This window comes from Nymphaea colorata, chromosome 6 (assembly GCF_008831285.2).
Source record: "Nymphaea colorata isolate Beijing-Zhang1983 chromosome 6, ASM883128v2, whole genome shotgun sequence".
Taxonomy (NCBI): Eukaryota; Viridiplantae; Streptophyta; class Magnoliopsida; order Nymphaeales; family Nymphaeaceae; genus Nymphaea; species Nymphaea colorata.
Window position 1 is genome coordinate 6,901,424 of NC_045143.1, and position 13,036 is coordinate 6,914,459.

The 13,036-nt window shown below is 37.5% G+C and overlaps 1 protein-coding gene across 1 annotated transcript; it reads right to left on the reverse strand.

The window, feature by feature from the left end:
* Window positions 1-1,955: 1,955 nt before the first annotated feature.
* Window positions 1,956-10,357, reverse strand: LOC116255961 (putative leucine-rich repeat receptor-like protein kinase At2g19210). The gene is made up of 14 exons (XM_050078514.1): window positions 10,193-10,357; window positions 8,434-8,983; window positions 7,133-7,596; window positions 5,928-6,057; window positions 5,774-5,845; window positions 5,589-5,660; window positions 5,430-5,510; window positions 5,170-5,330; window positions 4,384-4,640; window positions 4,166-4,292; window positions 3,878-3,940; window positions 3,574-3,763; window positions 2,589-3,035; window positions 1,956-2,187 (listed from the first exon to the last, which is right to left on the reverse strand). Exons 1-14 carry the CDS (start codon window positions 10,263-10,265, stop codon window positions 2,172-2,174), a joined length of 2,703 nt encoding a protein of 900 aa, XP_049934471.1. The 5' UTR covers window positions 10,266-10,357; the 3' UTR covers window positions 1,956-2,171.
* Window positions 10,358-13,036: the final 2,679 nt, after the last annotated feature.

Consider the following 13,036-nt stretch of genomic DNA (forward strand, 5'->3'; position numbering starts at 1 on the left):
TTCAGATTCATTTTTGGACGCAGATATGTCGTAGGATTTTTTGAAAAATGGATATGGTTTTATAATTTTTGTATTAAAATCAAAATAAGTAGCATCCAGCGGATATAATCTAATAGTTACATATGTTCCAATTTGGCAAACCGAAGGTCCCTGATCAGCATCACCTCATCCTTTGTGAAATGGTACTGCCTTGTCGATCATACCCTAAATTAAGCGCTGCCTCTCTGCCTGTGCTCTCTGCTATAACGCAGTCTTTGTATTTTTAATAATAACAAAGCCATTGAGACTAACAGCGGTCAACCCTTTTTGACTTGAGTATCAATAATGAACTACTGGCAATCTTTCTCTCAATAACAAAGATTACTTAACCGCTTCTATTTTTTGGATAATTCACATATTTGGATTCGAATATATACAAAGAAAAGTCATATCCCTGAATTTGATCAGAATCTGATTTTTACAGTTATATTCCAATACAAATGTGAACTGAATAAGTCTGATTTTCAAAATGTTAGAGTATTGGATATTTATTTAAAACTAAATCTGATTTGAATCTAATCTTGCACATATATACGATCGAAATCGGAATTCTCTTAGATGTTATTTGTTAAATCAAAATCTGATCGGGCTTTTTAATATATCTAATTTTTTAATAGATTGGATACTCGATCTGATAAGTTGACATCCCTAACCGTGAGAAAAAAATTGATAGGTTATGTATTTTAAGCCGCAGGCGTGAAATCTACTGGCTACTATAAATACTACTATAAATATTAAAATATTTAAGAAAACTCTACAAAACTGCTACAGGCAAGAAAGTTTTAAAAAATTCTAAATATTTGTCAGTTATTACAATTGGAATGGACGAAATATGAAAAATAACGAAAAAAAGATAAAGAGGTGGCATGGCGATTCCTTTAAAGAAAGAGAAAATTGCAATATTGCCTAAAAACGGAAAAGATTCAATTAGGAGCTTCCATCGGAGCTCCTCCGCGATTCGTAGTTTCCAGAAACTTTATAAAGGAGGGAGGCAATTTTCATAAATTTTAAATACTAGCACTTTTAACCTTTAAAAACATGGGAGGGCCAGTGGCCACTTGTCTCTCGTTCATTGTGTCCTTGACCATCTACTAGACAGCGCGTGAATAGCGCTAAAAAGGCTATGAGACTGGAAGTCTCGAGACCTTTTCCACCTTCCCTTTCTGCCATTTTTTAGAACAACCAAATTTTAAGAAGTTCAATCACAAAAAATGACGGTATGTCAATGTTGGACGCTGAGCTGACAAGGAATTCTCAAAAGGGAGGACCAACGCTACAAGATGCTAAAACTCACAAACGCAAGCGCCATTTCATTTCTCTCCATGACAAGTACCTCTATACATAATTTATTTATAGGCCACCAAATCTCTTCATCTACCTATAATTATGTCGCACATTTATGCTTATTAAAATATAAAACTTCTTATTTAAAGAACTACTTTATTTTCACATGTCTTTTCTGTGAAACTACTAAATTAAATAACCATAATTCAATTGTAACTCACACCAAAGCTCACATTAAACATATATTGAACATTGCTTCCCTTCAATGTGCCAAATACTTCTTTACTTTCTCTAAACTTGAGGAATTTTAACAATAATAACGACTCAGTTCCTAAACCCGTCGGCAACTTCTTCTTCAAATATTGTACATTTCCTCACTGCAACAAGTCCTATTAACACCACAATTTTGCAGAAATGATATATCCTTGTTAAAAACAAGAATTTTTTGTTACAGATTGTTCATTTATTATTACAAAAAGTCTACGCAAGTTCCTTTCGACTTACATTCTTGTCATCCAAATGATTAGACATACTGCTGCAAAAAACAGCTATACATGGATTTTCTATTGATGATAAAGCCACCAAGTTTTGCTTCTTTAATCTCTTAATCAATAACTGCTCTTGACCCAAATGTTAAATAAAGATCATCTGCTTTTGCTTTTTCAATCATCTGTCAATATCATTGATTGAATTCACTAAGAACGTCCCTGTAGAGCGAGAGTAAGTCGTTTTTCGGGCATCAATTGGACATATTTAATAACCGTCGTTGGTGGAAACCAAGATGAACATCCCACAATCCTCCTGTCCATGGTGTTGAGTTTTCTCCTCAGCCTCCAATGTGTCGCTCGTCACTGGAGTAGTTTGCTGGTCAAGAGGTGCAGATAAACCCTCCAAGGATTGAGAGGAGAGAGAAAAACAATTAAGAAATTGAACTGTTTATGAAACTTTCGTATAAACACCCATATTTATCGCAGCTCCCCAAGCCTACAATGACAATGGAGGATGACATTCCAGTACTAGGGTTTCTCCCGAAGGCAAGGAAGAAACTAAGAGAGCCCTCCCAATACGCTACACAAGGCCAGGATTAGGCCACACATATATCTTCGAAATTCCCCAAATAATTGTAGTAGAAAAAAACGATTGACATAATCAACACGGTAAGCAATTCACATACGACATGGAAAATAGTGAAGATTTTAGTGCAAGGATATCACAATAGCAACTTGTTGATACAATTTATCATGTGGATGACCGTCTTAATTTACCTTGCAGATGGATAAATGTTTGAATCCGCGTTCGATGTACGAGTAGCACTTGATGATGTTTTGCCGAATGATGATGAATATGCGGAGAATGCCCACTTTTTCCCGCTTCCACTTGTCTTTCTAGATCTCTCGATCTCCATGGCTTCTTTCAAGTGAGCCACAACTTCTGTCATAGTAGGCCTTATGACCGACTTCTCCTCAGTGCATGTCATTGCCGTCTCCGCAACCATGCGTATGGAGTTGATATCGCATTGACCTTGTAGTCTGGGATCAATAATAACTTTGATGTCCTTTCTCATAAGTTCTGGACGAACAAGTTTAACTAGTGGGACTCTTTCTCCGTTGCAATTAGTTGATATGGCAGATCGGCCAGTAATGAGCTCAAACAGGACAACCCCAAATCCATACACATCACTCTTCTCAGTAACTTGGTTGGTGTAACAATACCTAAATACAGAAAAAATTTTAGCGATCAAGTCATTTTAATGAAATTAATCCTTCATCCTACTGAAGGATTGGGGGAACAAGAAAAAATAAAATAATAGGATCGTGTTGCAGAAACACAAGTATTCAAAGGGTTCCATCTCCCATGTTTGTGAACAGTATAGAATGAAGAGCTCAGCTAATGAGTTTGTTCTATGATCAATTTCCCAGTTACCAAATATAAGGCAATCTACATTCTTAAAAATTATACGTAATTGTCCTCTTAGTGTTCTGGGGAACCTGCACAAACCAGACCATGATGGATTCTTACATCAAATTGGACATGTTCAGTAGCCTCTCAAGGACTTTGCTCTTATTTAAAGTTGAAAGTGACTATAAGCTAGTTATGGAGCATTATCTTTGGTTTAGCAGAATAATCTAGGAACTGCACTTAAGACATTTCATGGTTGATGTAAACCTTGATTTAAATAGGCCGCCCAAAAGATTCAGTGCACTGCTGACTGACAAAATGAAACTTGCTTTCAAAAGGTCAGTAACATACTCAGGGTCTAGATACCCAGCTGTGCCAGCAACAGCAGTTGTAATATGTGTAACCTCATCTGAGACAACAGCCTTTGACAGCCCAAAATCTGCAACCTTTGCTTCAAATTTCTCATTGACTAGAATGTTGCTCGACTTCACATCCCTGTGAATGAATGCCGGTGTACATCCTGAATGCAAGTATTCCAGACCTGCATCTCCAAGTTGTATCCATTTTAAGTATTTGGACAGTATGAAAGTTTGAAGACTGGGATCAAACCAAGTAAAAGAAAGATGACATTATTCAGAAAAGATCAGGCGCTAACCTTTTGCTGCATCCAAAGCTATGTTCAACCGTTGTTGCCAGTTCAATGCAGCAGCCGTTTCTTCTGTAAAAGATACTGTGCTTGAGATTTTTGAAAACCGTAAAACTGATTCGTTTGGTTCTCAACACATGTCAAGCACCCCAGGAGCACATTAAATGATAAAATGCCAGAACAGAGTACTTTGATTTTTGAAAATGATCACATATGATATGATAAACTGTAGGTGGCCTGTCAATACTAGTTTTTAGTCATAAAAATATGAACCAGAGCAAGCACTTGTGGACATACCTGAAATTAGTTTCTGAAGATTTCCATTAGACATGTACTCGTAAATGAGGATCAACTCTTTTTCATCATCACAGTACCCAACAAATTGGGTTAAATATTTATAGTGAACTTGCATCAGCATCTTAACCTGCAGGCACATGTAAGGACTTACTGTTGGCCTATAGTTTGTGAGTGCTCCCACTGCTTTTATCCTAATATATTGTTGTCACCATACAAACCTCAGCAGCAAATTCCTTAGTTCCTCGTTCAACAAGTCTTGAGGACAGTTTCTTAACTGCGACTTCGCTTCCATCTTTGAGACGTCCATAGAAGACAGTGCCGAACCCTCCTCTACCAATAACTTTCTCAAAGTTATTCGTCATCTCCACCACTTGAGAGTAAGTGAAAGTGCCACTTTTGCCGGATCCCAATCCTGCATGTTGTCCCGGAAGACTGTCAACCATTTCTTTGTTGTCTTTAGGACGTCTGCCTTTCCCTGGCATAGCTATGTCAGAAATGTAGAAAGTATTGTAGAATGTGATGTAGCTTAGAATATGGGCATGAACATAGTATTGTTCAATTTATATGTAAGCAAATTGACCTTCTAATTTACTGGACCAGCAGTGATGAGATTCAATTCAAAAGGTGGAGAACAAATTACCTTGATTGAATTTATATATCTCCTTCCACCTCTGAACTTGATCAATTCCATGTGTTATAAACTAGCTCTGTCTTAGAAGTATGGCAGAATTGGTCTATAACTAGATCCCATTTGGCATCACAAAAAATGTGTTTCTTCCATTCACAAAGTGAACTCAACAAGTTAATTTGTTTTCATATGCAGTCCTAAGCATATTTTCGGTTAGAATAATTGCGAAGCTGAGAATTACTTTCATCCGTGTCGTGCAATATATATATATATATACATATATATATATATATATATATAGAGAGAGAGAGAGAGACAGATTCTGATATATTTATCTATGCATGCTAAGTACTTGCAGGTTAAAAGAGCAACTCACCCTGTTTTCTTTGCTTGATCACTACAGTGACCACCAATAGAAGAATTGCGGTTGCAACAACAAGAGATACCACAGCGGGAATCACAATTAAATGCAGCTTCCTGCCCTTTTCATCTTGGTCGCATTGATTTTCTTCACAAATCTGAGGATTGCCATCAATGCTTCAATGATGAAAAAAAACGAAGAAAATATGATCTTGTCAGCATTACTGGACGGAAGACAAACTTATGGCATTATTCTTTTTTCAAGTTTCTGCAAACCTTAATATGATTACTCCCGTCTTATTTTTTTGCCGCAAGCCAGGAGGGATTGATCCAGAGAGATCGTTGGTCGACAGGTCACTGGATTTGCACACCAAATGTTTCATGAGTAGTAAGAATTTTACAAGCGCACCATTTTAAGCTAAAGACGTTTCTCACATGTTGTTCAAATTTTGGAGGTCTTGCAGAAATTCTGGCACTTCCCCCTTCAGGTTGTTCCTTGACAAGTTCCTAAACGAAGAATGAATTTGCAAGCAACAACAATGGCGGTAATGAAGTTAATTGAGGCCACAAACGTAAAGAGTTCGAAATTAAAGTAGCTAACTAGTCTTTGACAGACTCACAATGTTTTAAGCGCTGTCAGTTCGGAAATTTGTTGAGCAATAGTACCATTCAGCTCACTGTTAGAGAGATCCCTGCAAATGAAATATCTTATGGTACATTACTTTCCAAGAAAAGCATAGTAACAACTAGTCAGAAAACAAGCGGAAGTCTCACAAAGTCAATATTCGTGGTGTCGAAGCATTGTCACAGGTCAAACCATCCCAAGGGGGAACAGGAAGACAAGGATCTCCCCTCCAGTTTTTCTTAAGGTTATAGAACTCTTTGATTGCCTGAAGAGCATTAACTGCACACATGGAGAATGGACAATTTAAGAAAGGAGAACAAAATCACAAATGTGTAAATTATCACTTAAAAAATCCGGGCAAAACTTTATTCCCAGTTAGAATCAGCAAAGCAGTTTCATAGATCGAGAAGTGTCTCAATTTGCATGGAGTTAACCATGTAATAACTTATTTATTTCTCAAATGAAGTTTTTGGGACCAATTCAATCCCATAATAAGAGCAACGTCACCTGAGTGCAGGGTGTGGGTGTTGGTGCTGGTGTGGATGATGTTGGAGGAACTTTTTAAAAAAAATTAGGTGTGGGTGGGGCAATGAATATATATATATATATATATATATATATATATATATATATCATTTGTTACATTTATTTAACTGTTTAGTAACCTTATGTATTTATATTTATATATAATTTTTTTGTATTAAAGATAGTTTAGTTATATGTACACTTAAAATTTTCAGTTTTGACTTGGTTTGGCTGACCGAACCGAATGTGCTGTGTCGGAAAAACACCAGCACTAGCACCAATGTCCACGGGTGCGACAACCATTTAGAAAAACTGGTGATATAGATTAATAGTAGTTTTTGAGACAATATTTACAGGAAAAGTCCCAAGCGTTTGTTCGGCGTTGAATTTCCCCGAGTTTGAACTTTTGTTCCGCCTCTTAGGGCTAAGGCCTGAATCTGCATGTCAGAAAACTTCAACCAAAAGTAAGAAAACAGTACCTTAAATCATATTATGCCGTTAGAAAAAAGAAGGGAAAAAAATAAAAGCACCACTTTTAGGGAACGCAATGTAAGGAATCACACATTAAAGAAGACTTACGTACATCAGGTTACGTTTGAGTTCCATTCTTGAAATATTTCACAAGACTTTTGATTTGTATTCAGTGATATATCCAAACTTTATGCGAGTAATCGCCGAAGGGTAATACAAAATAGTGGATACCTGCCTTTTGATTTTACACTCATTAATCGGTTCCCTTACACCAAAATGTGTGTATGCTACTGTATGCTTACTGTGTACTCCTGTTTCCAAGAGGAAGTAATAAAAGCAAAATGTTAAGATCATCTACCTTCTCGAGCATCGGTTGCAGAACGCGCGACTGTAAGCGCTTTGTAGACCTCGAAGGAGTTGAGGACTGCGCCCTCGTCTGAAGTATTGACCGATCGTATGGAGAATGAGTACTGGGAGGCAGTTTCAGGACTAGTTGAGTAGGAGACATTGCTGCGGAAGGGGTGAACATCGACAGGATCACCCCAGTCCTGACCGTTCATTTGAACCTGCATCTGCCTCGGTTGGCGCCCAACCGGTCGCACTATGTCGGCGAACTCTAAGTAGAGGTAGAAGCTGTCGTCAACTCCCCCAGGCCAGTTGACCAAGATCTTATCCTTCGAATAGACAGCAGTTTGCATGACGACCGACGGCATCCCAAACATTGGGTCGCCAGACTCGCTCACTGTTTCATTTGTGCTGTAGGGAGTCCCATAACTGTTGTAGTTTGGCTCCCATATGCGATCAAAGCGGTCGTCCGGGTACCTGCCGCATTCAGTAATTTACATCTAGAACGTTAGATTATGCCGAGAAAACATATATTTTCCAAAATTTTAGCCAAATAGACGTGAGCTACCCGGAGCAAAACCCAAATTTTAATTCTTAAACAATCTCATAAGTCCTGAAAATTTCAACGATACAAAATTCCAGAACATTTGAAAAGTATATCTTACCGGATACAGGACACTCATGTGATCATTGTAGCAGTTCTTTCTTTTCATTTAATTACAAGAACACACCTAGCATTAGGAGAAATAACACAAATCACCACTCATTTTTTATACCTAATAAACAAACAGGCATTTGGTTTTTGGGAGAAATTCTCGAAGAACCAAATAGTAACAGTAACTACTATATAACATATCATGTAAAATGACCAAAGTAATTTTTGTAAAGAATTACCCATATCTGAATTGCTTTTGAGAAGCGCGCTTAGTTTTGTTATTCTATATCAAAGCTTAACACTTCTGTTACTGTGTGGCATTTTGACAACTTCCCTTGAAAATTCATGAGTTCCTAGTTATTAAATAAACGATGGTTAATTTGTTATAAATTCAAATTAAAGTTACATTCTTGTTATAGATTTTTGTGAATTTTTTTAACCCAATCTTATACTGAACAATTATGCAACACAATTATGTATGGTAATTGAATTTACATATATCTTTCTTTTTCTTCGACGCTGTTGTACAGAACCATATGGAAGACATCTATCCATCACAACTAAATTGAAACAGCTCGGATTTAAGATTTACGCTTCAATAATCAACCCAAAAATTGCTATTTGAAGGGGAGAAAAGGAGCAAGTTAAGAACTACTCACACAGTATAATTATTGGCTCCAACGTCTACTCGCTTGACTGTTTTCAAAGCAAGAGAGAGCGAGCTATTGGCAGGGGCATACATGTCAGGATTGAGTGGCCGGAGCTTCAAACCAGAAATGAAAGGTATTCCACGTCCTGTGTTCACGAGGCACACAAACAGATAGTTTGACTCTGCTTGGACGACCAACTCTGGCCGGAACGATTGATCGTTAGAAGTCAGGTTCACAGTGTCCCAGAAGTCCGCACCAAAATAGAGGTCGAAGCTTGGTATTGTATTGAGGCGGTCATAGTTGCCGTACAGGAAGGCAGCCCGGAGGATATACTTTGTGCCAACGGTCGCCGGCAGCTGATAGCAGTTTCTTTTGTAGTTTGGGAAGGACCTCACCGTGTAGTATGCTTCGTTGGAGCCTTTCCCGATGCTGGTGGTGGGATCAATCCGACCATTCACTCCGCTGTCAATGAACCCGTCGTCGGACACATAGGTGAGGTTGTCATAGGAGTTAATGTAACTGTGAGTCTCGCTTAGTCCACAGTCGATGCTGATAAACCCTGCCACCAAATTGTGCACATAGGCTATCAGATTAGGTATAAAATCTATATCTGAACTAATATAACCTTTCAAAAATTTAAATACTACCTTCGTCGAAATCAGAATTAAACACGTCTGAGAGCAGTGGTTGGTCACACAATAATATGTTACCGTTTAAAACGCCAGTGGGAAAGCGACTAGTCCAAATAAATCCAGCACGAAAAAATTTCACTCGTAATCATTGGCACGGCACAGAGGCTGAACCAAAAACCTTACACAAGGTCTATTCCTCTTTACAGAAATGTCTTGAAAAAACTAATGGGCCAATGTCAAGATCAACTGTCGCAAGTCTCCACTTGCAAAATCAGGTGCTTAAACATAATAACTGCAATTGAAAGCATAGTCATAAATAATGTTTTGGAGTTTTAAGCTGTGAGATTTTTTTTAAGTATAACATGGTGAACTAGAAAGAAAAAGTAAAATATGGTAAATTTTTAAAAATTTAAAAAATCTAAAATGAAAGAAAATATAATAAGTGAGAAACTAATAAACATTGAAAAATAAATAGATGTGTAACAAATAAAAAAATGAAAAAAAAAAAACTGTTTGACATTAAAAAAATATGAAAAAATGAAAAAAAGGAAGAGAACACCAACAAAAGTGTTTTTTTGTTTTTAACGTTTTTCAAAAAAACTCGTTTTTTAAGTTTTAAACGGTAATTTTATTTTATTTTTGTTTTTTTTAAGAAAAAGCACGCCAATTATAACTGGGAACGGTAAATTTTCTGTTCAACCTGTAAATACTTTCAATAAAGGTAAATATACGAACGACCTTTTAGAAATAAAAAAAACAGATAGATGAGAACTAAATGTAGTATAAAACACTACAACGGCTGCCATAAGGCGACTACAATTTTATTTCTTAATTAAAGTTGAAAAGGGCATAGAATGGCAATGAAAGTTATTTGGTATGGAAACACCAAGCTTGTGCTGTATACAGTAGTGGTCTTGGTCAAGCATATGAGGATCTACCCTTCCAAAAGGACTTATCTTATATTATCTAAGGAACAAGATTATTTCTGCAGGAAGAACAGAAGGAATTGCCAGTAAAAGATTCCTTGTTCGCCTGTTCACAGAAAGTTCTGGCCATAATTTGTCTAGATAACTATATTAGCACGAGAGTCCTTCAGCTGATGAGAAAGACTCGATTTAAGAAGAGAGCATGAATACCTGTTTGTGCTCCTCCCAGTAAGAGCACGGCAGCACAGCAGAGCAGAAAGAAGAAACCATGTACGTCCATCATCTTATCCAAAATTATCTCTCTCTCTCTCTCTCTCTCGCTCTCAACGTTCTAAGAAGAACAGAGCCTTCGAATAACCAGCAGTGTCTTCAAAAATGCGGGTTACATGCACAAGCCTGTGCACCTTCACGTTGATTGACTATTTAAAGACGATGCCAGATCAAGACTCGACTAATTGGTTGGCTAGTGCATGTTTGGTGCCCATGGATGAGTACCCTGCGGTTAAAGGAAGGAGGGGCTCCACATTGTTTGGATTTTGTTTGCACTACATTACGGTTGACTCGACTCGGCCACGGATTAAATCTATTTGACTAAGAACCCCATTAACTGTACTGGTAATGGAACAGCAAACTAGTCTTTTTACATAGAGTCTCAGTTAAGAACCAGGCACTCTTTCTCTCTCACAACACCAAAAGAAGAAAACCAATGAACAAAAGAAAGAAGAACACCAAGAAAAGAAAACCAATGAAGAAAAGAGAGAAAGACAACGATTTTATGTGGGTGGGATATGAAGGTCCTCCTATGTCCAAAGTCGCACTCTTATAGTAGAATAAAAAAACCTTTTCCATCTTAAACATGGGGATTAAGGCACAACCGCAAGATACAAAATTATATAAATGCCCTTACAAAAAAATTGCAAAATTTGGAGAAGCCTATTAAGTGTAGATCATGTTAAACTCACTTGGGACAAGGATGTGAAAGGATTTGTTTGGCTAAAGGATCCAAGACAGAATTTTCTCACGAGGCAACGCCCAATATACCGATTTGAATCTGAGACCAGGCACAATTAATGGGGCTGGAATGCTGTTCACCAAGGGGCAGAGACAGAAATTGTTTATAAGAGAAAATGAATTATATAGTTTCAAAGTTTTGACAGGCAGCCTCGTACTATTTTTAAACTCATGAGATTTACCATGCGTTGCAGGGCCGAGGCCATCGACCAGTATCGGCATTAATGCCTGCATGGTTATGAACTCAATGTCTGGTATGCTCATGTGAATAATACATAGAAAATTGTAACATAGATTGTTTTAAATTAATGCTAAAAGACTATTATTTTTTCCAAACAAGCGACCATCTGTTTTCGAAAGAACAGGGAGATCTAGATCTTTTATTTATTAGCTTTTAGGGGTTCAATCAAGAGTAATCATTAAAACAAAAAAAAAAAAAAAATCAAATAGTGGGAACTGGCTGCGTAGGAAAGGGGCAAAAGGAATTAATCGGCCATCAATGTAAGATAGAAGCTATGTAACGATTTTCAAACTCGAGCATCTCTCACGTCTCTGCATGAAAGTGAGACAGGACAGTGAAAGATTTTGATTTGTCCATCTAAAGAAGATGCAAGAGGCTTTTGAGGAGCAGATGGCGAGTGGCTTTCGAGCATGAGTAGAGAAAGAAGCAAGGGCTCGACAGATGTTTAGTTAGCTTTAATTTATTTTCATCACCTTGCGGTAGACTTGTCTCAGACACCGACTCACCATCCAGCCCATTTCTCACGATCCAGCAGACTACGATCCAACCCTTTTCTCACGCACAAACGCGCAATCGCATTGAGAGCTCATTATTCCAAATAAGACAATTTCATGTGTGGTCTCCATCCTTACCACAAAGGAGACAAGGTTAGACTTCTTACCTTCTTCCTCACGTCTGCAAACAAGGAGGAGGAGAAACCGGCAGTCCAATGTTTGGCCCCATCTGTGTTTAGCTACTTTTAGTCGACTGTATGAGGCGCATTAATAAGCTAATAACGAAAGCGGGATATTTGGTGCCATTCAGGATCGCAAAGTCCTTTAATAACCATTTTCCCTTTTATTATTGTTTGAAATTATATATATGTTTTTAAATTAACTCACTAAAGAATAAGACAGTTAGTAAATTAGTGATTAGCGTCAAATAAAGTCCACAATGACGTGAATCCCTGTCACAAGGCTCCTCTTTTAATTTTTCATTTTTGCGTTGATATAGAGGAATGCGTGATACAAGCACTGCATCACTAGTAACAGGTGACATGGCACCGTAATGGGTTGCTAATTCGCACCTACTGCAAATTAATGCAAATTGTTTATCCATCAGTAACGTCAGTTGTGTGCGCCATTAGTTCATTTGGTGCACGTACGAAAGGCATGTACACTAAAAAAAACAGAGTGAAAGTTGAGGTGTTGAGGAAATTATTTAAAAAGAAATGTACTCTTTATTTTTTTAACTTTTTTTTATTCTTACATAAACATTCCCTTTTTTCTATTAACCAAAACATTTTGGTCATTAGACCTACTACACAAAATTATGCACCCAATCGACAGTAGCGGAGTTAAGTGTGGGTTGATGTGGGCCACTGCTCACGTAGCCAACGCCAATCCTTGAAAACCTTTATTATGATGGAGATGGAGCTGGATTTGAGTCCAGCCAAATGTAATGCCAACATTAAACTCACCTCAATATCCAAAGGCACCAAACCGGACTAAAGATAGTGCCCCTTTGATAAAGGGTCTGGCTCCACCCCTGCCAATCAAGGCTCATATTCTGCATTATGGATTCGTTTTTTCATGTGAACTCATCCATCGCATATGTCTTTGTATATATATATATATATATATTTATATATATATATATATTCTCAAGCGCCTGCACAATAAACCATGCGCTTGCCATTCAATTACCATACGTCATGCGGTATGTATCTTAATACAACATTTATTCACAGTGTTTTACGTTCAAATAGAGAATAAGGGTAAGGGAATAAGGAGGGCCACTACCATCATAAAGGCCGTCTAATC